The sequence below is a fragment of the Exophiala aquamarina genome, assembly GCF_000709125.1.
Source record: "Exophiala aquamarina CBS 119918 chromosome Unknown aczIA-supercont1.3, whole genome shotgun sequence".
In the NCBI taxonomy this organism is placed as follows: Eukaryota; Fungi; Ascomycota; class Eurotiomycetes; order Chaetothyriales; family Herpotrichiellaceae; genus Exophiala; species Exophiala aquamarina.
In genome coordinates this window covers 2,960,236-2,985,321 of record NW_013550585.1, presented here as the reverse complement: position 1 = coordinate 2,985,321, position 25,086 = coordinate 2,960,236, and the positions used below count along the sequence as shown (strand labels likewise).

The 25,086-nt window shown below is 50.2% G+C and overlaps 13 protein-coding genes across 13 annotated transcripts; 6 read left to right on the top strand and 7 right to left on the bottom strand.

Moving 5' to 3' along the window:
* Nucleotides 1–2,259: 2,259 nt before the first annotated feature.
* A1O9_04651 (beta-glucosidase) lies at nt 2,260–4,871 on the top strand (the record flags this gene model as incomplete). Its single annotated transcript, XM_013406939.1, has 3 exons — nt 2,260–2,476; nt 2,526–3,003; nt 3,056–4,871. The coding sequence occupies 3 exons, from the start codon at nt 2,260–2,262 to the stop codon at nt 4,869–4,871; spliced, it is 2,511 nt and encodes an 836-aa protein (XP_013262393.1).
* A 1,652-nt stretch (nt 4,872–6,523) lies between these two features.
* A1O9_04650 (uncharacterized protein) lies at nt 6,524–6,721 on the bottom strand (the record flags this gene model as incomplete). Its single annotated transcript, XM_013406938.1, has 1 exon — nt 6,524–6,721. One exon carries the CDS (start codon nt 6,719–6,721, stop codon nt 6,524–6,526), a length of 198 nt encoding a protein of 65 aa, XP_013262392.1.
* A 794-nt stretch (nt 6,722–7,515) lies between these two features.
* A1O9_04649 (uncharacterized protein) lies at nt 7,516–7,794 on the top strand (the record flags this gene model as incomplete). The annotated part of the gene is made up of 1 exon (XM_013406937.1): nt 7,516–7,794. The coding sequence occupies one exon, from the start codon at nt 7,516–7,518 to the stop codon at nt 7,792–7,794; it is 279 nt and encodes a 92-aa protein (XP_013262391.1).
* Nucleotides 7,795–7,869: 75 nt separating this feature from the next.
* On the top strand, nt 7,870–8,280 carry A1O9_04648 (uncharacterized protein; the record flags this gene model as incomplete). The annotated part of the gene is made up of 1 exon (XM_013406936.1): nt 7,870–8,280. The coding sequence occupies one exon, from the start codon at nt 7,870–7,872 to the stop codon at nt 8,278–8,280; it is 411 nt and encodes a 136-aa protein (XP_013262390.1).
* A 951-nt stretch (nt 8,281–9,231) lies between these two features.
* Nucleotides 9,232–10,377, top strand: A1O9_04647 (uncharacterized protein; the record flags this gene model as incomplete). Its single annotated transcript, XM_013406935.1, has 1 exon — nt 9,232–10,377. The coding sequence occupies one exon, from the start codon at nt 9,232–9,234 to the stop codon at nt 10,375–10,377; it is 1,146 nt and encodes a 381-aa protein (XP_013262389.1).
* A 29-nt stretch (nt 10,378–10,406) lies between these two features.
* A1O9_04646 (uncharacterized protein) lies at nt 10,407–11,863 on the bottom strand (the record flags this gene model as incomplete). The annotated part of the gene is made up of 3 exons (XM_013406934.1): nt 10,407–11,501; nt 11,552–11,704; nt 11,750–11,863. 3 exons carry the CDS (start codon nt 11,861–11,863, stop codon nt 10,407–10,409), a joined length of 1,362 nt encoding a protein of 453 aa, XP_013262388.1.
* A 378-nt stretch (nt 11,864–12,241) lies between these two features.
* On the top strand, nt 12,242–13,966 carry A1O9_04645 (uncharacterized protein; the record flags this gene model as incomplete). Its single annotated transcript, XM_013406933.1, has 2 exons — nt 12,242–12,393; nt 12,448–13,966. The coding sequence occupies 2 exons, from the start codon at nt 12,242–12,244 to the stop codon at nt 13,964–13,966; spliced, it is 1,671 nt and encodes a 556-aa protein (XP_013262387.1).
* A 39-nt stretch (nt 13,967–14,005) lies between these two features.
* A1O9_04644 (kynureninase) lies at nt 14,006–14,907 on the bottom strand (the record flags this gene model as incomplete). The annotated part of the gene is made up of 2 exons (XM_013406932.1): nt 14,006–14,436; nt 14,484–14,907. 2 exons carry the CDS (start codon nt 14,905–14,907, stop codon nt 14,006–14,008), a joined length of 855 nt encoding a protein of 284 aa, XP_013262386.1.
* A 75-nt stretch (nt 14,908–14,982) lies between these two features.
* On the bottom strand, nt 14,983–15,525 carry A1O9_04643 (kynureninase; the record flags this gene model as incomplete). Its single annotated transcript, XM_013406931.1, has 1 exon — nt 14,983–15,525. The coding sequence occupies one exon, from the start codon at nt 15,523–15,525 to the stop codon at nt 14,983–14,985; it is 543 nt and encodes a 180-aa protein (XP_013262385.1).
* Nucleotides 15,526–16,087: 562 nt separating this feature from the next.
* A1O9_04642 (uncharacterized protein) lies at nt 16,088–16,662 on the top strand (the record flags this gene model as incomplete). Its single annotated transcript, XM_013406930.1, has 2 exons — nt 16,088–16,240; nt 16,297–16,662. The coding sequence occupies 2 exons, from the start codon at nt 16,088–16,090 to the stop codon at nt 16,660–16,662; spliced, it is 519 nt and encodes a 172-aa protein (XP_013262384.1).
* Nucleotides 16,663–17,491: 829 nt separating this feature from the next.
* A1O9_04641 (uncharacterized protein) lies at nt 17,492–18,658 on the bottom strand (the record flags this gene model as incomplete). Its single annotated transcript, XM_013406929.1, has 1 exon — nt 17,492–18,658. One exon carries the CDS (start codon nt 18,656–18,658, stop codon nt 17,492–17,494), a length of 1,167 nt encoding a protein of 388 aa, XP_013262383.1.
* Nucleotides 18,659–21,084: 2,426 nt separating this feature from the next.
* A1O9_04640 (uncharacterized protein) lies at nt 21,085–23,361 on the bottom strand (the record flags this gene model as incomplete). The annotated part of the gene is made up of 1 exon (XM_013406928.1): nt 21,085–23,361. The coding sequence occupies one exon, from the start codon at nt 23,359–23,361 to the stop codon at nt 21,085–21,087; it is 2,277 nt and encodes a 758-aa protein (XP_013262382.1).
* An 891-nt stretch (nt 23,362–24,252) lies between these two features.
* On the bottom strand, nt 24,253–24,834 carry A1O9_04639 (uncharacterized protein; the record flags this gene model as incomplete). Its single annotated transcript, XM_013406927.1, has 2 exons — nt 24,253–24,726; nt 24,754–24,834. 2 exons carry the CDS (start codon nt 24,832–24,834, stop codon nt 24,253–24,255), a joined length of 555 nt encoding a protein of 184 aa, XP_013262381.1.
* Nucleotides 24,835–25,086: the final 252 nt, after the last annotated feature.

The window sequence follows — 25,086 nt, the reverse complement described above, 5'->3', positions numbered from 1 at the left end:
CCCGATTCGACACGGACATCATTGCTCCTAGTCCTACTACTCCTCCTGCTCCCGCTCTTGATCCTGCTCCTGTCACCGCTGACGTGACCATGTCGTACTCGGCACGTAGGATGGGAGGTCATGAGATCGCATCCAGACCACAGCGAAGCATGAGGGCCAGGGGCAAGGGCCACGTGTTCATGCTGTTGAACGGCGATTGCATCGAGCTCGGTATCATGCAGAACCCTACTACGCGGTTGCTGGAGTTGTAAAGGAGCAGGACCACACCACTCTCGAGTGCCAGGAGCAATCAGCCGCGAATCTGCTCGGTCGTCCGAAAACTAGCGGCAACGTTGTCGAAGAAGCCCCAGAATGCAAGAGATGGCCCGTCTCGTCTTCAACGGAGTCATTTCCCGCGGGGAAGATCTTTGTCAATGCCTCCTACAGCTGGTCTATCTGCATGGACAGGGTGAGTTCTTAATCATGAGGTTGTTGAGTGTTTGGAGGGTGAGAAAAGCTCGGAGCTGTACAAGGGGGCGGCTGTCACTGACACTGGGGCATGCTGTTTGAAAGATTAATGCAGCATCACACTCCTCTGGAGGAACAGATCACTGCCCTATCGCAGTGTATGTGGCTTTGCCGTGAACGGCCAGAGTTTGATGATGAGATGACGGTGAGAGGGTTTACCTGGAAGGTAGTGGATGCTACAGAAATGACGGTATTTCGGCCTTTCAGCTTCAAGCCGTGTTCGCCCATTCAAGCGACCGGATGGTATGGCATAAGTATAGGATAGAGCACATAGTTTGAACGTATATTTCGAGGTTTTCAACAAGAGGACTTCTCTTTGGAGAGCTGCCTAGACATGCTGTTGCATGAGAGACCAGGGTTTCTCGATCTCCAAATGCGAAACGGCGGGACGGTGTACATGGCCACTGTCGCCCTGCGCCTCCTCTCCAAAGACCGACCCCTCCACACTTGGTGGGGTATGAAGGTCGCAAAGGCCAGATCAAGGCATGAGTGTGGGGAATGGATGTTATCTGTGCAAGATCCAAGGTGTCGACGTATTCCGTAGAGCCAGTCTCCAGGATTTGTGGGTTAGGCTGGCATTATCATACCGCCAACCAGGATATGTTTTAGTGCTAATGTAGGACACGAGTGCCGGACAGCCCTTGAGAGGTTTCGGGCTGGGCATGGAAACGAATCAGTCGGTGACTCGGTGCTGATGCCGCGATCGCCTTTCGAGGTGGGGGCTTAAAAAAGAGGGCCGAATGATAAAGGTGACTGAGGCTCTGGGGGTGTGGGTTGTTCAAGGGCCTGATAATAATCAGTCACTAATTTGGCTTAATCGGTCCTTCGCCTTTTAGCATCTCCGAAGTTTATCCTTTTGTGCCAATCGCCACCATTGAAGCAATTCTGCCTAAACTCGTCTCACCACTTCACCTGTTTCTGCGAGCTCCCCATCAATGTCGTTGTCCGATTGTCCCTGGGGTCTTTGCTGGGTCTCCGAGAATCCGCGTGTGTCACTGGCTTGCTAGGTTTCGCTGGGGGGTACCTGAGTCGATCCTCTCCTGTCCTGACCACCCTGAGGTGATGCAGGCGCTTCCCGGTCGACCTTGGCCACCACCTAGAGTCAGTCTGTGGGCTCGTCATGCCAGTGCCCTGGAGAGGAGTCGGCAACAGGATTGTAAGTGCTTCGTTGGTGTATTGGCATGCCGGCGATGTTTGTCATGATGATGACTGCAGGCTGGTGGCCGATGATTGTTAAGTCGATTGTGTGCGAGTACTACAGACAGATGTACGGAGGGAGGGCCTTCTTGGTATCACGGTATGTACCAGACATCGCGGTTGCACTTGCACTTGTTTCGGAGGGGCCCTTCCCCGAGAGCGCGGTTGTGACTGCCGGTTGAGCGGCGTCAATCCATGTGGGTGCCACGCCATGGCCGTGGACTCACCATCGCTCTTTCCATCAAACCATCAAACGTTTGTTTCCCTCTCACAGCGACAGTGGGCCTCCGAAGTTCTCCCACCACCAGAGTTCATTCATATCCACCACAATCCACTGGCTGTTCATCCACTGCCTCATGGCGAATACGACTCGGCTGTCTAGCTACCCGTAGGTGTCGGTACAGTGTAGGTTCAGCTTGTATTGGTTTGCATTCTAATCTTCTTTAAAACTGCTCTCTGCCCGCATACCGTCAGCCTTTTCTTCCCTTGTGTCTTTCCTCCCTTGCTCCCGCCTTCTCTACTATCGTTGACCCCGAGGGTACTACATTGCCCAGCATGGGTTCTATGCCTGTTCAGAGCCCGTTTGATGTTGAAGATGTTCTTTCACAACTAGACATCTCCGAGAAAGTCGCTCTACTGTCTGGAATTGACTTCTGGCATACCGCCCCAGTCCACCGGCTGGGCATCCCTTCCATCCGACTATCAGATGGGCCCAATGGCGTTCGTGGCACCCGCTTCTTCAATGGAGTTCCCGCTGCTTGTCTCCCATGTGGTGGGTTGATTCTCTTCTAGCCACAATACTGTTACTGATTTTGCAAAAGGAACTGGACTTGCTGCCACCTGGGATACTGCCCTTGTCAAGAGGGGTGGCACATTGCAAGGTGATGAGGCTATAGCGAAGGGTGCATCGGTAATTCTCGGTCCGACCACAAACATGCAGAGATCACCATTAGGTGGTCGCGGTTTCGAGAGTTTCAGTGAAGACCCTTACCTTGCTGGAGCCATGAGTGCTGCAACAATCAACGGAATCCAATCAACCGGTGTTGCTGCCACCATCAAGCACTACGTCTGCAATGATCAAGAAGATCAAAGACAGAGTGTAGACAGCATTCTGACGGAACGTGCTCTCCGCGAGATCTATCTGATGCCATTCATGATTGCCGAGAAGGATTCAAGACCTGACTGCTACATGACTGCATACAACAAAGTCAATGGTGTGCATGCGAGTGAGAATCCTCGACTGATTAATGACATTCTACGCAAGGAGTGGGGATTCGATGGATTAGTCATGAGTGATTGGTATGCTACATTCAAAGCCCCCCGCAGAACAACAGCAACTAATCGCGGACAGGTTTGGTACCTATTCCACCACCGAAGCAATCAAGGCAGGGCTTGACCTGGAGATGCCTGGACCATCATACATCCGAGCCAAGCTCGTTAACCAAGCCCTTGGCTGCGGTAAGCTTAGCCTCCACGAGGTCGATACGAGAGTTCGTGAGGTTCTCAAGCTGGTCAAGAAGGTACAGCCTCTAGGAATACCAGAGAATGCGGAAGAAACTACAATTGACAGCCCTGAAACTGCTGCAGCTCTACGAGCCCTTTCTTCCAACGGCCTGGTGCTTTTGAAAAACGAGGGCAATGTGCTACCGTTCAAGAGGGACAAAACAACTGCTGTGATTGGACCCAACGCTGCGTACGCTTCATTCTGTGGCGGGGGCTCCGCCTCGCTTCAACCATACTATGCCGTCAGTCCGCTAGAAGGAGTCCGGTCAAAAGTGCCCGGAGCCCAATACGAATTAGGCGCCCCTGCCTGGAAGTCAGTCCCCTTGATGTCAAGAGTGACCAAGACCAAAGACAACCAAATTGGTCTCACTATGAAGGTCTTCATTGAGCCGCCATCTGTCACTAGCCGCAAGGCAGTTGATGAAGTTTTTGTCAACAAGTCTGACATCCTGCTCGTGGACTACAAACATCCACTTGTGAAGACGTATCTCTACTGGCTTGAACTCAATGGTACTTTCACTCCTGACGAAACTGCCGAGTACGAGTTTAGTCTTGCTTGTGCTGGCAGTGGCAAGATATACGTCAATGGAGAGGTGGTTGTTGACAACGAAACAAATCAACGGCCCGGGAACACCTTCTTCGGTTCTGGAACTGCAGAAGAGATTGGGACTCTCAAATTGGAAAAGGGTGTCACTTACAACATCCTGACCAAGTTCGGCACCTTTCCCACGATGTCCTTCACTACTCCTGGTACTACTGGCTTTGGCTCAGGGGGGCTAAGGATCGGTCTTGAGAGGAAGGCAGAACTGCAATCCGAGATTGAGAGAGCCGTCAAACTTGCAAAAGAGGTTGATCAAGTCGTGCTCTGTGCAGGATTGAACGCGGAGTGGGAGACTGAAGGACACGACAGAGAACACATGGACCTTCCTCCAGGAACGGACGAGTTGATTCAAGCCGTGGTTGCAGCTAACCCTAATACAGCTATCGTTCTCCAGTCTGGTACACCGGTTACATTACCGTGGGTTCACCATGTACGCTCTATTGTCCAAGCATGGTACGGCGGAAACGAGACAGGCAATGCAATTGCCGACGTTATATTTGGTGATACTAATCCAAGCGGAAAGCTCCCACTCAGTTTCCCTGTCAAGAATGAGGACAACCCGGCATTCCTGAACTACAAATCTGAACGAAACCGTGCCATTTACGGTGAAGACGTGTATATCGGCTACAGATTCTACGAGAAGACCAACAAGGAGGTTGCCTTCCCATTCGGACATGGTCTAAGCTATACCACATTTGAGCTCAGCGCCCTCACCGTTGATGATAATGGTGTGGACATCGTAATGTCTGTTTCGGTTTCAAATACTGGCAATGTTGATGGTGCTCAGGTCGTCCAGGCCTATGTCTCTCAACAGAAGCCGAGCATCAATCGACCCAAGAAGGAACTGAAGGGTTTCTCGAAGGTGTTCGTCAAAGCAGGAGAGACTGCCAAGGCCCAGATTGTGATGTCAAAGAAATACGCCGCTAGCTTCTGGGATGAAGGAAGAGATGCTTGGGTCATGGAGAAAGGTGCCTTCGATGTACTAGTGGGCGACTCAAGTGCCACAACGCCACTGAAGGGCCAGTTCCACGTTATTCAATCTTCCTGGTGGAGAGGTTTGTAGGTTTCGGTCAGCCAGGCAGGCTTGATGATGGTATGATTCATAAATGCATCTTCCGGTGTTCAGCAGCCAAAACTGGCTGTATGGTTACAAGTTGGGACTTCCAACGTACATAGGCATAGATCAGGGCGACTTGACTTACGTATGTTGTGTCAGCAGTGAATTAGTATACTCTATAGGTTCATTCCTTCCACTCCTTGCTAGTCCGAGGATGGCAAGCAGATAACTCAAAATGACGTGGTGTGAAAACGCCTAGGGAATCTATCTTGTCTTGACTGGCTTCCTATCTAAATAGTATCTATCTCCCACGTTCCGATGTATGATAGCTACATAGTATGTCCTGCCCACCCTATGTCAATGATCCATTCACTCTCATTACTTTCTTCGCGTACCTTCAAACTCTATAACAAATGTTTCGGTCGTTTCTAATATTCTGACGAGGGCAGAGAAGAGGATGTTGGACGTCACGTTGCGCTGGTCGTCTCGCTCTGCGACTGAAGCCTAGAATCGCCGGTCGGCTTGCGCAGACGACGTGCCCTCCTGAGCAAGATGTTGGGTCCGGAAGTCTCGCGCACGAAACATAACAGAGTGAGGAGCATGTGGACATCGAGTTTAGATATTTATCTTCAAAGCCTCGCTTGGAAAGAGCTTTGAGTACGATGTATAGATGCGAGTCGGAGGAGAACGGACCGGGGGTAACTGACCTGGGTGGTTCATCTCTACATGACTAACGCTCAAACTATTTTATAGCTTACTCCTCTTCGCGCACTGATAAAAGGTCCCTGGAACGGAACAGCTACAGGTGGCCAGCCTTGGTCAAAGTCCTTCATGATTGTGAGATGTTCACCTGTTGCAGCAGCGTCAGCGAAGTAACTATTAATAACACACTCACACGTATCTAATTATCAACTCACTTGCTACTACCTGCCTCCTCTTGGATTCAGCCATTATGCCCTCGAGGGGGTCAAAATGTCGCTTATAACTTGGGTCACTTGTGCTGTTCCATAGCCTGTATTGTATTCCCGCAGCTTGGCACAGGGCACACGGGAGTTATGGCGAGAGGTCCTCGGGAGGGTAATTCTCGCATCGATCAAGGTATGACGCTCTTGAGAACGTGAGGGCACCGAGTGATATGTCTTCCATGGACTGTAAGATGCGGCGTCCCTCAGCGGCGTCCTCGTTGGTATGGCTTAGCATGACTTTGTAAATAATGAAGAGGGCGCTGTGGCCATCAGAATGTGAACGAATAGAGAGATGAGAGCTTGACACCAACCTAATACACCCTCTAAACGCGGCGGAGTACTTGCCAATTCTCAACTCCTCCTGCGCGAGTAACGGGAAGTAGGCCAGTGGAGTAGGCAATGTTCGCGGCGCCGCTTTTCTTGTACGGGAGGAATGAGCGAGTGAGAGCATCGCTGCCTTTGATATTGATCTACGGAATCTCACAACCGCACATCGAGCGGACTCAAAGTTTGGGCCTGAGGGAAAACTTACGTCGAATGTCTTCCACCATTCATCAGCATCACTGCTCAGGATGGAACCTGGGCTTGGGAGATAACAAACATTGGCAACAAGGACATCCCATGAGCCGATTTCCCTGGCTGCTTACTCAACAGCTGAACAGTCTATAAAATCTGCAACATGGACAGAAACCTTCAAACCGTGGTGAGAGTTTTCGGAGACGTCTCTAGTCTCTTCCAACTTTTGTTTAGTACGTCCGAGGATATGGATTGTGATGGCTCCAGCTTGGGCAAACGCATAGACAACTTCTCGTCCAATACCTTGGCCAGCACCCGTGATGACGATGGTTTTGCCAGCTTGGGATAAATCGGGTCGTCTTGGATCAATGGCATCGTAGGTGTCGTTATGCCATTCGGTCACGGGGGCTGGGTATGGTGGCTGAATTCTGAAGCTGGATCTTGGAGGGCGTGGGAATGTGAGTCAGTGTGATGACGAATGAGAAGCAGATGACAAGCCGTGGATAGAAAATTGTTTATGACGGAATTAGTGAGATAGACTTCAATATTCAGGACCTCATCGTTCTCTTATAGCCAACATCATGCGGGCGAATGGCCTGATTTCCAAGACAAGTCGATTGCACATCTCGTGGGTTTGTCATGGCCTCGACGGTGAGTTAGCGAAACAATAAGATATTATCTTCACTTCATCAGTTCATGATACTTGCATACTTGCATTACTTTCCAAAAGGTAACTTCCCAAGACGCAAAGAACTCACCAAGCGCAATAGAGACTCCCACAAGTATTCAGTTGGCGCTGAATGTAGCGTTTGTGCACTAACCTGATCAGACTCCTCAGAGGCCTCACGGGCCCCTTAGGAGCGGACATGGACCAACCTGGTCCGCACCGTAGGCCGAAAGTAGCAGAGCGCCAAATCCATTCGTATCCCAATCTTGGCAGATGACTCGTATTGCATAGCTGGCACAAAGTGTTAGATACGCAGCATCTAATCAGGAGTTAGCATTTCCCGGCCGCTCAACGTCACTTCAGAAATGCTTGGTCATGTTGATCTGGCTGCCTCGACATACTGGGGCGGTTCCTAGTACATTATAGACTCGCCGCGGCCTGCGAGCCATTAAAGATCAACATCATCTCAAACGCACTGGACCAACCTCACACTGACCTGAACATGTCGCTTAATAGCTTCGCTCAGACTCTAAAATCGTTTCACAAGCCAGGGCAGCCTTTTGTTGTAGCAAATGTCTATGACGTTCTCTCGGCTAGAGCCGTTGCCTCGCTGCCTAGCAGAAAGGCTCTTGGAACGGCGAGCTATTCGGTTGCCAGCGCAAATAGCACCCCAGACGATGACTTGGATCTCGAAACTAACCTTTTGGCAATCAAAGGCATCGCTTCCGTGGCGAAAGAGTTCAACAAACCTTTGACGGTCGACATCCAGGACGGCTACTGAGACCGTCTTGAAGAGGCAATTACCGCTCTCCTTGACCTTGGAGTGGTAGGAGTCAATTTGGAAGACTGCGACAAGATGAAGAAGGAGCTCTACTCCCCGGAAATGGCAGCAGAGCGGGTGAGAAGAGCATTAGCAATTGCAAAGAAGAAAGGCATACCAGACTTTGTGGTAAACGCCCGATGTGATGTGCTGGTTCAGGGTGGAAAACTCGAAGAGGTACTCTTACGAGGCAAACAATATATCGCTGCAGGGGCAACGACGGTATTTGTATGGGGCGGGAAACGAGGTGTGAGTCGACAGGAGGTACAGACCATGGTCAATGAGTTTGACGGACGCCTTAATGTCATGTTGGTCATGCAACCGCATGGACTGGGTGTCGCACAGCTCCGAGAACTGGGCGTGGCGAGGATCAGTGTTGGACCACAAATACAGATGAAAGCTATGGAAGCATTTGCAAGAGAGGCAGAAAAGATATTGACAGCCTGACGAGGCTGAAGCCCTTCCAACGACATAGCCGAAAATGGAACGTTGGATCGCGGCTACGAAGTCACTGAAAAGTACTTGAGAAGTACTTTCCAGTCGCGCTTGTATGAAAATCTGGTTTCGATGAGCTTCGAAGAATTGAGCAGCTTTTACTGGGTGGGTGGTTCCTTGTGAAATTGAGGACGCCCAGATAGGCGTAAACTACTCGTAAAGAAAGTTCTTGACTGCAGCTAACCCTGAAGGGCTAGCTCTCCTGATGGCGCGAAGACTCCATTAGCGCCTACTAACTATCCAAGCACGTGACACGCTAACACACTGTGGATACCCAATCTCTACGGCATTGGCCAGAAGCCTGCGCTATCGGTCGATGAAAGCGCCATTGGTCAGCATTTGGGGTACTCGGAAATCATGGAAAAGGGGCTCCTAGTATCAATTCCTTGGTAAGTTCCTTCATGGAGTAGAATAGGGAATAGAGTAGCACGAGACAGAGATCTCAACAATCATCTAACAAGGGAGGGGCAAGACTTACGAGTAGGCGTGAGCAGGGGTGGGTACAGCGCGGTATGATCCTTGGTCCCAAAGGGAGTGAGTTCCGGGCCCTTATCCATCACTTGGCGCCATGGGATTCGTTGACCTCACCCACCTCCATCCCAATCCTCCAACTCATCACCTCTCCCAGTGCTGCTTGCCAGCTTCACTCCTATCATCTTTCTACGATGGCTTTGTCTTAAAATTTGCCTCTCTGGTGTATTCCTATTGCCCAAATATCCCACAGACATGTTCTTACCCATTCCTGGACCAAGAGCAAGTCGCGAATTTTTGAGCATGATCTCATCAATCGTGGTTTAGATGCATTAATTATCAATTGGCAGTCTATCGAACAAGACTACAAATACCCTCACTCCTGCCGAAAAACCCCACAGATCCTGCGAGGCTCAACGAAAAACAATCCAAATGTTGCCGGTCTACGCACTCGGGTCGAATGGTGCTGGCCAGTTGGGTGTTGGTCACCTGAACGATCTGGCGAGGGCAGAGAGATGTTGTTTTAAGTATAAGCACGGCGGGCTCAGTGGAGATGGAAGCGACGTTAATGAAGGGGATGAGGTGAAGAAGATTGTCGCTGGTGGGAATCACACCTTGGTATTGATGGAGAGCGGAACGGTATTTGCAGCGGGAAGGAATGCTGATGGGAGGCTTGGGTACTTGCCTGATCATCGAAAGCAGGATGTGAGAGTGGAATTTGAGGAAGTTGACTTTTCGGCGCTTGAAGGGGTTGGCGGTCGTTCTGGCGGTAGCGAATCGAGAGTGACAGATATCGCGGCGACGTGGGAAGCGTCCTTCTTTGTCTTCCACCAGAGAATCATATTCGCGTGTGGATCTGGCGCTAAAGGTGAACTCGGTCTTGGGTCTGATGTGCATTTGTCTCACATGCCAAAGAAAGTATTCGAAGTCGAAGGAGGTGTGCAAATTGTCGGCATTGCTGCCTGTGTGGCTCATGTCGTCGTGATCACCTCTGATGGGTCGGTAATTGGTTGGGGAGCCTGTCGGAAAGGCCAGCTTGGGCATGGTGTCCGGGAGGAGAAGGTCTTGTGGACACCGAGACTGCTTACTGTTGGCAGATGGGTCAACCTGGAAAACGTTGTGGTCGGCCGAGAATACACCGTATTGATTCCATCTGGCACAAAGCCTGTTGTGTGGGGCGACATCAAATCCTTCAAATTGGACGATTTGAATGCTTTAGAGCAGGATGACGTTCTTGTTTCGGGATGGAGTTCAATTCACTCATACAACTCGACACAAACATTCTCGGTAAGAAGTTTCGGCAGGAACGATCGGGGCCAACTCGCGTCGAACAAACTCCCTCCTCTCCGTACCCTTGCGGCTGGGAGTGAGCACTGTGTTGGAATCACCTGGTCTAGAGAGGTGATTGCTTGGGGGTGGGGAGAGCATGGTAATTGTGGCGAGCAACTCGACGATAAGGGAAACGTTGTCGACCGTTGGAATCAAATTCTTCCTCCTCATTTGAAGGACGGAATCATTGTCAAGAATGTCGCCGCCGGCTGTGCTACGACGTTTTTAATTTGCGGGCGAAGTGGATGAGCCTCAACACCCGGAGGCCTTCATTGTCCTCAATCAAAGATCCCTCGAACTTGCGATAGTCGCTGCGTTGGCGCAATTTCATGTGGGAAAGACGTAACGAGTGGCGCTTGGTCCCGTAGTTGTGCAAACGAATGTGATTCTGAATCACGAATCCTACGGACGGAACTTGAAGCCGAGACGTCCTCAGACGTGTTGTCCCATGTAACGATATCGGCCTCTTCTTCGAAGTTCGGCTCGTCCCATTGCTGATCATCATCGTCAGCCGGGATGAATAAACTGTCAGGATTTATGCTGGCGGAAGGTGCTGGCGCACCGTCCCGCGAGCCCGTCTTAGTTAGTGACGGTTGAGCGGTGTCATGGAACGAGGTTCGAGCGGGTGGTGGCATTTCTGCAGATTTTGCTTGCCGCTTGGCTTTAACAGCGGTTGATGCTTCAGTGCCTATCAGTGTCTCGGGTGGTCGCGATGCTGAACGCATGGAAATCTCACGTGCGGGTGTGCTCGCCTGTGATGTATTCGGGACATTGCTCGTTCCCCTAGTCATTAGTGTGAACTCCGCAACTAGGCCATTACTCTCATAGCTGATCTGCATCGGTCGATTGCCACGCGAATATCTGGCTGTAACTTGAACACGCATGGCCTCTGCGTGTGCGACAATGGCCCGAAAGTCTTTCACCATAGTCCCTATGTGTAACCCTTCCTGTACATCAAATCCATCAAAGTCTTTCCGCTCAAGAGCAACCGAAGTGTGCATTGGTTGCTTGAGGATTTCTCTGCCGCTCTGGATTTTCTCCGTGTAGCTCGTAAAAGTGACTTTACCATCCTGGTAGAACCAATCTAGCTGATCCGTCTTCGGGCCGAAATATTCAACCACGTCTCTGAGTGTTCGAGATGATACAGTCCAGTGGTTGGTAGAGCCAACTCGATCGAAGGTAGCATGTAAAATCTCACCGGACTCATAGAAGAGTCGATATGTCTTGATGACGCCCTGTTTACAATTGAGCCGGAATATCAGGCGGCATTCAGCCTGATCAGAATTTGCTTGGAGCTCGCATTCACACGTCTCAAGTGCTGTGTCTTTGTCTCGCGATTCTGCAAGTCGGCGTTTGAAAATAGACAGCAAGGCCTAAGATTCAGTGAGCTAAACTTCGAGTTTGGATCTGGTACGCAACACACTCGAATTTGAACTTTACACGTCCAGACTCGCGGCGGATTCTGGGCTGCTGGGGCCTCTGAACCGGCTGAGAAATGATATTTCTGGAAGAAAGCTGAATTGAGGATGAAAGCCGCGTGGGTAGTCTTCGATATGTTTAAACTTGAGAAACGGAGCTGAATGTATTAGCTGCTGGAGATGCACCTCTGGCTTGGACTCACAAATTGAGATGTTGCTTCTAGGGAGACATCTTCATCAAACTTTGCCAAGCAGCTCAGGAGTTCATGTAAGTGACCAACGCCACTAGGTAACAGAGTGAATAGGAAAGTCGGCATGTTGGAGTCTCATGAAGTCTGAGTTTGAGCTTCGGACATCATAAAATTTGATGTTTTGAGTACTAGGCTCAAACCCATGATATTCGTTCCCCGCTGAGTCCTCAGCGAGTTCCGTTAAAGCGACGCGCTCTGGCCTTGAAAGTTTCAAGACGCGTAAAGTGGATGACGTCACCCGTACACATCAGAATCCTCGAAGATTAACAGTTCAACCACGTGAGTATCAGGACATCTCCTTTGTTGACTATCACCAACAGACTTTTAATGAATCAGTATCTTGCACTACCCGTCATCAAGCCTTTTCGAATCTGCGACACACAATTCCCATGATCATTGCATCTGGCCATTCGTCTCCGTCGCGCTTTCCCAGTACTGTCTACCATGGCTGACCAGTATGGGGGCAACACCTTGCCCGAAGAAATCTTGTCAATCATTTGTCAGGAACTCGGCAGTGACGGTGACTTCGGCTCTCTTTACAGATGCGCGAGAAGCTCTAAGTCATTTGCAGACCCTGCGTTGAGGACAATGTACCAGTAAGTCCTACCGTCATAAGACCTTCAGTGGACACTCTTCCTGATTTTTTACAGATTGCACCAAAATTCACCAGCTTTCGAGCAAAGAGAATACCTGGACATTCAACAGCGCCCTGTCAATTTTAGTATAAGAGCTGCCGAGCAAGCTGACTTCTTTCGCAAGTGGACTTTGCTGTGGCGGTCAATCACCCTCTCTAGTCTCGACGACAAGACTTGCTACAAGCCCTATTGCCGCTATATCAGAACGCTGGACTTTCGTAATCTATCCTTCATGCTTGAGGACCAAAAATTCATGGGTGCTGTGAGGAAGGCATTCTTCGCAGGTCCTCTGCAGCGTTTCTATTTCCCCAAGAAAGAATTTAATAAGCAGGTTGTAGATGTTGTGGCTACTGTCAACGCGATCGGAGATGCAGTAACGGCCAAGACTACTTTATTGGAAGAGATCGATGGCCATATTAGCCCCGGGTTTCTTCCTAGATGGATATCTCGTTCGCCGAAGCTACAATCACTGGTTTTGTGGAAAGGGGAGGCGCTTGCTAATGGAGCCGGAGAATCAATCGCACAGCACTGTGACCAGTTTCGAAATTTGACCATTCATGATTGGTTATCACCCGATGCAGACGAATCGTTTGCTTGCTTCCTCAATGAACTTCCTGCAGATACTCTTACCTATTTTGAGATCATCAGCCAGAACGAAATAGGCAAGCTGTCTTTTCAAGCACTCGGACATCACAAATCGTTGCAGCAACTGGATCTGGGCAATCTCAATCGAGAGGCAATACAGAACCTAAATGCTTTGAAAGCTTGCACTGAAATCCACACTCTGAAGCTCGACGATTACTTTGGAACAGTTCAACTTGAGGCAGTAAACAACGATGTTTTCATTGAGATTGTTGAATGGTTAAGTTCTTGTCGTAAGCTGCGCGATCTCAGATTGAAAAAGTTCTTTGACGGACCAGCAATCCTCAGCCGTGTGCTTTACTCACCAACTGTCAGATTGACAACGCTTTCACTCGAAGGTTATACCGTCCGACACACGAGCGCGCAATTATTCCACAGTGCGCTATCGGAGCAACAATCCTTGGAATCCGTCTTTCTCAAAGGGAATGGCGAGGACACCACACCGGATGACCTACAGATCATGGTTGAAGGACTTTGCAACTTGACAAATCTACGCGAGCTAGTCCTGAAAGATGTCTCGGATGAGTTCTCAGAAGAACACATCATCTCCTTAGCACTCGGCCTTCCACTGTTGGAGGAGTTCTGGACTAGTGGTGGTGAAGTGTCCGCAGACATTCTCCCAGCTCTTGCACATCTCAAGAAGCTGAAAAATCTGAATTTATACGCTCTGACTCGGTTTCCCATGGATGCAATCATTGACTTTCTCTCAAGTCTTGATTCACAGGCTCAGAGAGGCTTTAACCTTTCTCTGATGGCTGCGGATCCTGAGTGGGATTTAAGCGAGATGGAGCAAGACATCATAAGAGAGTACATTCGAGCGAACCTCGATGGACGCTTCGAGTTCGTGTTGTGGCGAGAGGCTGATCTAAGTGACAGCGAGGACGACTCGTAAAAGTCCTCTGAATGAGCGACCGATGAGTGATGTTTGTTCCTATTTCGCCTCCGCTGCCTTTATCAGTGCTCCTTCTAAGACTTTGCAGAATTGCCACACATCAACGAAAGTGTTGTACAAAGGAGTAGGAGCGACTCTTATGACGTCGGGTTTTCTTTCGTCAACGATGACACCTTCGCCCTCCAAAATCTCGAGTACATGATCGAGTAATCCAGGAGCAAGGCGAATACTTATCTGAGCACCACGCTCTTGAGAGGTCCTGGGTGTGATGATCTCATACGAGCCTGGCACTTTCTGTCGCAAGTGGTCAAGCAGTTGTTCCAGATAGTTTGTTAGTCTAATGGATCTTTGTCGCAAATCCTTCATCGAGGTTTCGTTGAATATCTGCAAGGACGCAACAACTGCAGACAAGTCGAGGGCGCTAGGATTGGAGAGCTGAAATCCAGCTGCGCCTGGACGAGGAAAGAATTCTGCCAATATCAGCATCGAGCAACGCTTCGCGCAGACACTGGCTCACGATTGGTCATTTGGAACCGGCTACTCTTGTCATCTCCCCACCAGCCAGAGAGACGGGGCCAAAACTTTTGGGTTGTGTTCTCCATGTCGACTTTGCCGAATCTTTCATTTACAAAAATTCCAGCCATTGCACCAGGTCCCGAATTGAGGTACTTATAAGTACACCAGGCAGCGAAGTCCACATCCCATTCATGCAATTGAAGATCGATATTCCCAACCGCGTGCGCACAGTCCCAACCAATGAGAATTCCGTGAGAATGCGCGTGTACAGTTATTCTTTGCATGTCAAAATACTGGCCTGTGTAGAACTGTATTCCTGGAAGGAGGATGAGGGCAAGCTCCGACGAATGTTGATCAATTGCTCGCAGGATCTGGTCAGTTGACAGCAGCGGAGATTGAGAATCAACTGGCTCCATCATAATCATGGCTTCCGTGGGGTCGAGATTGTGATGCTTTATTTGTGATTCAATTGCATACTATTCCCAGTCAGCACGGTTGTCTCACCTCAGAAACAGTCGGGGCGGAGTCTCTACATGATCACTGGGAAAGGCCTTGCCCTCAAGGAGGATTTTGTACCTTCCTTCGCCTTTCTTGCTTGGGCGGTAGAAGCTTGACATCAAGATATGGAGGTTTGCCGTGAGACTGCCCATCACGGCGACTTCAGCCTCGAGAGCTCCAACAACTGGAGCCATAAGCCGTGCAGCATGGTCATCCACATCAAGAAAAGGCCGCAGAGGAGAGTCAGAATGCTCGACGAAATGTCCCGTGACGGCTTTGGTACGCCATTGGGTTAGGAAAACATTAATCAGATTGGCTGTTCGTTTGGGTTGAAGCCCGAGGGAGTTCCCACACAGATAGGTCGCCGGGCGTGATAACAGCTCATCGGATGCTTTGGCCAACGTTGGCCGTTTTAGATCTGCAAGAGTCGGTATATAGAATTCATTGCGGAAGCGAGATAGATGGTCAGCGGTATCTAGATGCTCGGCAGTATTTTTGGAAAAGCTTTCTAAAGGAGCATTGGCCGTGGCATTTGGTTCTCCCATATCTGCACTTCCAACCCTCAGCCTTGCGAATTTCTTCCGGTAATGGGGCAGGTTCAGGGCTTTGTTTGTCCTGTAGCAACGTAGGTATGTTTCAGAAGGGGAATAAATGATAGTATTGGCCACAGAAGGGCTGGTGTTTATCCCAATATCATTAATATCCCCCGTCACCGTTTGCTATCAGATTGTTGAGTTTCTGACTCCCTTCGATGAAATTTTGGTGGCGGATGCGGGGAAGTGGAAATTCCGAAACCGAAGTCGCGAATTGTCAGCAACCGCAACCAAAGGTTTTTCCGCGCCTGCCATTCGGCATCGGGTTCTCCAACTTGCGTCACTTTATTGTCGCCCGCCAGATATTCAAAACAACTTTTTCCATCCACATAGACACCTTTTGAGTTGAATAAAGAGTGTCTACCAGGGAACCTCCAGTTGGAAGATGTCGCAGACACCTCATCGACTTGTATTCCGAGCCACGCGGCCGCTACAACGCCGTCATGACCCGAGATCCTATTTCCAAGCTTGCCGGCCTATCACCACCCATGCCTATCCACAAGCACCACGAAGCATGCGGGCGAGTTCCTCTACCGGCTCGCCATACCAGTCGTGGCGGAAATTCTCAACTACTCCAAATGTTCGAGCCACGGTAATCCTTCAGAACCCCCGCGTGGACGACAACGGCGTTGATATGTCCATCGAGATATCAGAACGTGCTGCAAAGGTGGGTCTTTACCTCCTTCCTGTGAAAGTGTTCGTTTGATTGAGACATTTATCCAGCGCCTCCGGCAAATAACGAGCGCACCTCCTCAGAAGAACACATTGACCTCTTCATCCTCCTCCTCAGACTCCCACCTCCGTGTGACCGTCACATCTGGCGGCTGCCACGGCTTCCAATACTTGATGTCCCTAGAAGATGGCTCAAAGATTGATCAAGAAGAAGACACTGTGTTTGCGGCTGATTCTATGGAGGACGCTGGTGGAAAAGGAAAGGCAGAGGTCGTCATGGACCAGCCATCCCTGGAACTGCTCAAGGGCAGCACCGTTGACTTCACGACTGAGTTGATTGGGAGTCAGTTCAAGATTGTGGGCAACCCGAGAGCGAAAAGCAGTTGCGGCTGTGGCACCAGCTTTGATATAGAGTGAATAATCTCGATTATACCACTGACTCAATTCTATAAACACGACCCTTCGACAATCCTCAATCGCTGTCCGTTCAGACTTATCTCAAGCTGCGTCATACCCATTGCCCTCAGGGTATAGAAGGAAGAGCTCTCACACGGCAACAGTCCCCGGGATGTTTCACGTCAGCCAACTGCTCGCGAGGCAGGAGACTTGATAATATTGAGAATTGCCAGCTACACGAACACAGCCGAACCTCCTACGCACGGTCATCACTACAATACCTGTCTGCTGCCATGGCGTCGTACCCGCCCAATCCAAATATACACAATGAAGGACGTGGGTGGGAAGGACGCTTGGAATGACCAATGACCACCCTGATTGTCTATCAGTTTGGATCACTATTTAGTCCTATATGCCATTCTGATTTCGATGGGAGTGTTGGGTCATCTTCGCAGCCCGCCGCTGGTATCATCCTAGGCTGCTGTCGTGCGAGGTTTGGTCAGAGAGATGCGGGCGATGACTGACGGCGTGAGATGACGAGACGACGACATCTTTATTGGTACGCATGATCACCTGGTGGCCAAACTCTTGCATAAGTAAGATTTGAGCGGTCTTCCTAGTGTATATAATTGTTGTTGTATACATAATTGTTTTGGCCACGGTACACCCTCATGCCGCGATCGATCTACCAGAATCCATGGCTAGTAGATAATCCCGTAGTTCACCTGTCTGCAAAACACAGACGCAGAATATACGAGGCTTGTCTTTGTTCTAATGTGTTCTTGTGTAGCCCCAGGCCATTCCAACATAGACACCATAGTTTATCAGATGGATGGGTCAGGCTGGCCCCTCAAACAGTCGGACTTGAGTCAGTGATCTGGGCGTTGAATGCTTTGGTGGCTTGGCCATAACTTGTTTTGACAGCCTCGCTGCCATACACTCTCATGCCCTGCTCATAAGCTGCGGTCACACCGTCAGCATAGCCACCGGCATCACGTAGCAATCCACCCAGCAACGCCGAGTCCCTCAAAGCAGTATTAGCACCAATACCGCCAGCCGGGGTCATCGAGTGAGCTGCGTCTCCAATCACGGTCACTCTGGGTACATTGGGCCACTCAGGCACGCCGGTCGGGGTCGAGCAGGTGATTTTCCAGAAAGCGGCCTCGGACTCATTCATCTGGTCAAACAGCGGCTTGAAGCGAGGATTCCAATCCTTCGTGAGCGACTTCGCGAGGTCGGCCGCCGTTTTCCCGACTATGCTATAGTCATCGTGGGGCGCCTTGATCACACCAGGTACACCCACCATGGTCCAGCCGAACTCCACGTTGGGATCCTCCATGTCGTTAGGACGAACGTTGGTAATGATGGAAAGCCGGCCGTTGGGGTTCGTATTGTCCACGGCGCGGAACACCCCTTCACCGAGAGACTTGAAGGCGGCCGTCGGTGCCTGTCCATGGATCCCTCTGGCGCCGAGGTCGTAGACTTTGAGAAGCCCTCCAGACACCTGCTTGGCGATGGTAGACTTGATGCCGTCGCCTGCGACGAGCAGCGAGCCCTCGACCGACTTTGAGCCGTCGGCGAACATGGCCCGCACTCCACCGCCGGTCAACTCATAGCCCGTGACGTGCGTGTTGAAGTGCACAAAGTCCTCACACCCTTCGAAGAACAACCTTCTCATATCCCCACGCGCAATCCCCACGACCTTCCCGTCCCGCGACCCGAGATTCTGGTTGTCTTCCTCGGTCACCTCAGCAGTCACGGCGTCGAACGCGACGAGTCCGCTCCCGCCCGTCTTCCCGCACGCGTCGTCGAACCGCTGGAACGCCGGCGGGTCGAGCACCGATTCAATCGCATCGAGTCCCTCGCGCGACATCCGAAGACGATACCCCTGCCCGCGGAAGCTGAGCGACGCATCGCGCTCGAAGATCTGGAACGGAATCTGAGACCGCAGCAGCGACCGCGCCAACAGGAGCGACGCCAACCCTGCGCCCGAGATGAGGACCGGCTTTTGCGCCATTGCTTGTTTGTACAAGCCGAACAGTCTGTTGGTGGTGGCCTTTACTTGCATGTGGAATCTGATATAGGAAGTTTTTCCCTTTGGAGCCTGTGGGTGGGAGTGGCCTGTTCTATGTAGCGCGAGCAAAGCTGGGGGAACTTGAGCGTGACGATGAGAAAAAATTGAAAGGAAATAGCTCGATACCTTTGGGTCCCTACCTGCTAGTTCAAGGCATGCAAGTAACCATAGAAGTAGATATACAACGTGGATAGCCTAGATCTCTCGCACGGTCGGTTGCTTTTTTCGTCATGGCGTCATCTCTAAGCAGAAGGACTAATTGCCAATTTGGTGAAGTAAGTCCACTCGATCGAGTTGGACTCCCATCATCGATATTGTCAGCTTGCGAACGAAGATAAAGTGAGATAGTGGAGGCGGCGATCTCTTAGGCCCCCGCCTGTCTTTCGGCACCATCTGGCTCCGAAATGCACCAAATAGCCTCCGAATGAACTACGAATTGGTTATATAAACTACAAATACGTTGCGCAGGCACCCAGCAGGCACCTGTAAGTCTCAGGTACGAGGTGGGGTACTACCTAGGTACCAACCTGCGTATTCGATGGCCGGATCTTGTCATGCGAGGTCGATGCTGAAAAGGAATCTGGCTTGCGGTAGGCGTGCGATGTCGATCAGTCCAGATCTTAGAAGGATGATGCTCACTTTGCGCCCGCCACGAAGCTCACGGGGACCAAGTTTAGTTAACTGGAAGATTTAGAGTCAGCTGAGCATTTTCTATGTATTACTGCCAATGAAGACTATCAGTGATGCATATGTAGAACCTTATCAGAGGGATGCTATACGGAGTTTTCCCGCCAGGATTTGCACCGTATGTAATCAAAATTGGCTGTCAAGTCGAAGCCCTTCGCTGAGATTCTAGATTCGAAGAGGCTGCCTGTAAATGCACACCCTATAACAAAAGACTGCTCGAAAACCGCTCGCTGTGTGCTGTCTGCATTTCCCTCAAAGGAATTCCAGAAGAAAAGATCCAAAACGCCCGCGCTCTCAAGCTATTGGTTCAGGGAGCAGATCACTCCAATTCAATCCATCCGCAGGCGGCGATTGCGAAGGGTCGTTACTATTTGACAATGATTCCGGCTTTCTGTATGCATTTTCGAGCTTGACGTTAGCCGCGCTTGACGCAGGGCCATCGTACCAGCCACCCCCCAGGCTCTGTTGGCCCGTTGTCCAATCATCCTCGTCATCAAAGCCAGATGCGGACGGCGCGTTCGATATCCAGATTCTGCCCTTGTTGACCAGGTCTTGCAGCTCGGCTAGGAGCTTCTCATCGTCCAGTTGGTACTGCTCTGAGTTCAGATTCACCCTTGCTACCACGTCGCCCTTTACTGTCTTCTTGCATTCTTCCGAAGACATTACTACGGTGTCCTCCTTGGGAATATCTTTCGCCATCCGTTTCATGGTGTCGGCAACTTGACGAACCCGCTTTTCGAACATGACGAGACGCCTCTTCCTTTTCCGCCTCTGGTCTCGCATCTCATGCCGGACGAGAGCGCTACCGATAAGCTCCTCTGCATACTCTTGGCTGAACCCCGCCGCCTGGAAGGCTGATTTAAATGTATCGATTTGGCCATCCAATGGTACGTCCGTCGTGAGAGGGCTTGATTCGGAGAGAAGATCGAGATTCGCAGTCATCAACTCAAAAGCGAGCCTTGTGTAGCGAGTTTTGATCTAGTTAGATACAGTGAGCACTTCCGGCCAGGCCTTTTAGTATAATGAGAACTTTACGTTCGTAGTTGCCGCATCAGCCTTCCCTGCAGTTCCTGGGTTCGAACCGTTGGCTTTATTTCGGAGCAGGTACCTCGAACCATCGTGTGGCACTGGAGCTGGAACTTGAGAGGCCATATCTGAATAGACACGGCACCGGGAACAAAAGTTCAGAAAACTAGTTTCCTCACATCCGCTAAGATCTCTGCCTTTGAGAAAGGCCGCTTGATGAGAAGCTGGACGGAAGGGTAGCATAATGGCTTTGAAAGTGAGAGCAAACAAAGGATCATGTGAATTACCGCAACCAACCGAAGCGAACTTCCTTTGAGAAAATTCTTGTATGGACCATCAAATTAAGTGTGGTATTTCCTTCTCTCATGAAATGAAGAGTGAGGTCCCGGGTGACAAGGCAGCGGATCATGCTCCCTCGTCCGGTAGGTGAATAGAAAACGGTCGGCCGACCGCTTGAGAGGAAAGTCACAAGCTCCCCCTCACGCTCAGTGCTAGGACCCTTCCTTGAAGGCTGTCCGTGTACGGCACTTTGATTTCTGCCTGGGGAGTTGAATACTGTGGTGCTAGTGACGGTTCGACGATATCAGAGCTCCCTTAGTTTCAGAACAATGTGACTCAATCACAATCCGAGGACGGCCTGTAACTTTGAGGTCCCCTCATGGGGCGGTTCTCCCTGCTCGATTCATCGGACCCCAATTCTCGCGCGGGTTAATCTGATATCTCACTAACTTCCCACGATCCTGTTCCTTGCCGAGTTTTCCATCAAATACAATCTTGAGCTTGCTTGGAATGACGTCTACTGAGAGCTGTGGTGAATCTTTATCGAGATCAACGGTCGTGTCGGTGACCACCTCATCACCATTGGCTGTATTTGACATATTTGCTGGTTCCTTCTTGTCCATCACGTCCTCGACCGTTTCGTTTCCTAGTCGATATAACAGTCCTTGCAACACTATCTTCAAATCTTCCTTCGATTCACATCTTGAGATCTGAATCTTGCTACTGTCTTTCAAGTCAGACACAAAGTTTCTTTCTGTGCCACGAAGCCTCGCCAAGATATTCCATCCTGGAGTGCCCTTCTTCACTGCGCCATCTTTGATTGGAGATTTCGTTCGCATGTACTCTCGCATGATCTCCCAGAGAACATTCCAGGGAGCATTCGTCTTCATACTTCCTGCCTTGCAATGTGAGCGGGATACTCGGTAGCCTAGGCTGCGAATGGCTCCTCGAAATTGATCCTCAGGAGGTGTTACGCAGTGGATGACCTTGGCGAGCGACGTGGGCATAATAAAGAATGGCGCGGGATCAATTACTGCTGGAGGCATACGAGGGATGATTTGTGGATCTGCAGAATTGGAGTGTTTCTGTGCAGCAGTGCTGCTTCCTTGAATTTGATGTGATTCTAGTGACAAGTCTTCCTCAAGTGCTAACGTAAGCATTCCTTGAAGCCGTTCAACGGTGCCGTAAATTGATTTGTCGAGGGTAGGTACTCTGTCAAGCATTCGCTTTACGAAATAGGGGTGATGCAATGGCCCAGCCCACATTGGTCCACAGAGATGTGTTTTGCTGCCACAGTGGTCACAATTTGGACCAGCTGTTGGCGCTTGTGCGGAGGAGAACTTATAGAAAGTATCGCCATTTTTAGCTTTCTGAAGTTGGTTGCGCAGAAGGGGCTGTGTAGTCCAGGATCCGCAACCGTGACCACAGCTGTACACAGCCATTGTTGTTCCTGGAAGAAGTTTCACATCTTGCGGTCTCTTGTGAACTCGTACGAACAGACGTGCATAATAGTCGATGTAAAGCGAAAGAAGTGGCTCGATGGCGAGTCCATACTTTGCCGCCGAAGTGGCAATCGCGTTCAGGATGAGCCGGAGGCCACCTTCATGGGAGTGCGGACCTTTGACAGGAAGCCCGCCATATAAAGCATAGGTCTTCTCAGGATACCCTGTAGAAGCAAAAACGCCTGCATCTGTGCAAGTCACACAGAGCATGCCTCCATCGTGGATAGATTGAAGGCTGGCATCAAAGAATGGTACAGCTGTGCCATAGGGATCAAGATCAACAACATCAAAGCGGTGAACATATCCTTCTGATTGCTTCTGATGCTCGTTACCCACCTTGCTGTACATGAAGGATCGAGCGTCTCCAAGATTTGAATGAACTTTCCCCTTGACTTCATTGTGGTCAATATTGGTTTCAATAATTCTGACTGCTTCCAGAGAGAGGTCGTTTGCAACTATGTTTGTAGCGAATGGGATTTCTTTTGCATATCTAAATGCACGAAGTCCAGTTGCGGACAATGCGTCTAGTATGGTGAAAGGGGTCTTTCTCGGTCGGGGTGCTGGTGTTTCTGTGGTTGGTTTCATTTCTTGCACTTCTAGATTCGAGATAGTATCCTTCTGGTCGCTGTTGATATCTGTGCTTTCAGTAGCAGAATAACGGCCACCATTTAATTGCGTGACTGGGAGGTCATCTTCCCCTTCAAGAGCTTCATCTACTCTGGGCCGCTTTGCAGGGTCCGCCGTGTCATCTGCGACAATCTGCTCCTCGAAGTCGTCAGCTTTGCGCTTTCGAGAATTCTCCTGCGCTGGCACCGGTTCTTCATTGCTCTGTCCCAGGTCTTTGGGCTTGGTCTGCTGCTTTTTCTTTTCTCGCTTGCTCTTGCCGAATTTCTGGCTGAAACGGGCGGTCTTATCCAAAACAGCACCTTCTCCATAAATTGTAATGGCGAGAACGGTTAGATCTCGGTTGAATTGCTGGATTGGATTGTAAAAGACTGCCTGATTCCCCTCATCGTTGTTTTTTACTTGCTTGGTTGGTGTTGATTCTCTTTCAACCCCGTACGGTGCGAGAACTGACGCCAATCCCTCCCGGACACGTCGATACTTTTTGTCATCTATAGTGATAACATCAGCCGCGCCATTGGTACTCATTTTGAGTCGGCAGGTCTGCGTGCTGAATTGCTTCCTGGCAGTAAAAGGATTTGAGATGATACCCCCAAAGAGGGATGGTCCGGGTCTTTGACAGAAAACCGTGCTGCGAGAGATGTAGGCAATACTTGAGTGTTTCATAGACAGCTTCCCAAACTCCAACGCCTTGCCAAAATGAAGGTGTTCAATACAAACGAGGCTGTTCGAGAAATACTGCAATTCTACGTCAGTGGCCTTGAGCCGTAAACTTTTTGCGAGGTTCGATGCCAAGGAGTTATGCAGGCTTCAAATGACGCCGTAGAAAATGTCGAATGACCGTCAGACAGCTTAGGGGTACCGAGGGGATACCCAACGCCTAAAGGCCCTGCCATTGCTGTACTCAGTTACGACATGAATGTCAAGAAAGTGAGATTCTAGTAATGTATCCCGAGCAGATTAAGTTCTGTACATGAAATTTTGTCTCCTGGTCTATTGCATTATTGTGGCGTTGTTTGCAGTTACTGCAGCCACCTTGGTTGACCTGGTCCCAACAAGGCCACTTTGCTTGAGCATTGTAAGCCAAATTTACTCAGAGTACCTCGTATCCCTCCTAAAAAGATCTCGGCTGACTTTGAAGGTTGGTCTCCCTCCCTTCCGCCGTGGTATCGCTTCGTCGGGCTGGAATTATTTGTCGTAGTGGCGGATTTCGATCCTTCGAAGCATGCCTGACTCGGCCTGGCGGTGCAGGTCCTAAGCCGAGCAAGTCACGGCTGGTTGATGGATGGATGATTCTGTTATATACCAGACAAGGCACAAAAGCCTTCATGCTTTGCTGGTAGGATAGTTTTGGGTGAGTGGCAGACTTCCCGATTGTATGGGAAAACAAGCCAATGCGAAGGTTGTAACTAGACGCGATCAAGGACCAGTAGCCACATGGCTCTTGCAGCCCGGCATACATCCAGTTGGCCGTAGAGGGTCGTAGTAATCCTCATCATCCGTGACATCACTATCAGCCTCGTCCAGAGCCTGCTTTGTCTCTACCAAAGCAGCGTCATCCTTCTCAGGTTGAGACTTCTCTTCCTCATCAGCCGGTGCAAATGCATTCTTGAAGCCTCCCTTCTTGAAGCCACCACCCCCGGAAGTTGAACTCTTCGCGGAAGTCCCAAGTTTTATCTGCATCAAAGGACCTTTTTCTTCTTTCTTAGGTTGAACTTGTCTCTGCATCTCTTTCATCTCCTTCAATCGCTTCTTATGCTGATGATCGTAGGATGATTCGTGTGCCTCGAACTCATTCATACGGCTGTAGCCTTTCTGGCATAGCGAGCAGAAAAATGCGCTGCGCGCTTGCTTTGCAGACTGTGTGTTGGCTGGAGGAAGGGTAAATCCTCGCTGCAGAACGGGTCATCTAGTCAATACTGCCGATGGGAAGAAACGGAACGGCGCAGGCGCGGGTGGAAGCGAGTCTTTGTGGGCGCCTTTCAGACTTACCGGAGCCATGATGAAGGTTGTACCGTGGAGCTGAGGAGCAGCCGAACTTCTCTGATTATTCTCGCCGAAGCATGTCTCATATAGGGCGATATCGCTGTTATGGCCGATGATCTTGAAGTTGCAAATGGTTATTTTGAAGCTCAGTTTTGTGATTTGTGAAACCAGGGAGGGGCTCTTACACGTGATGGGCACGCCTTGCCTGTAGGCAAGTCACGTGCAATTCGAACCCCTTTTCCCTTTCTCTGACGAGCCATCGAACAT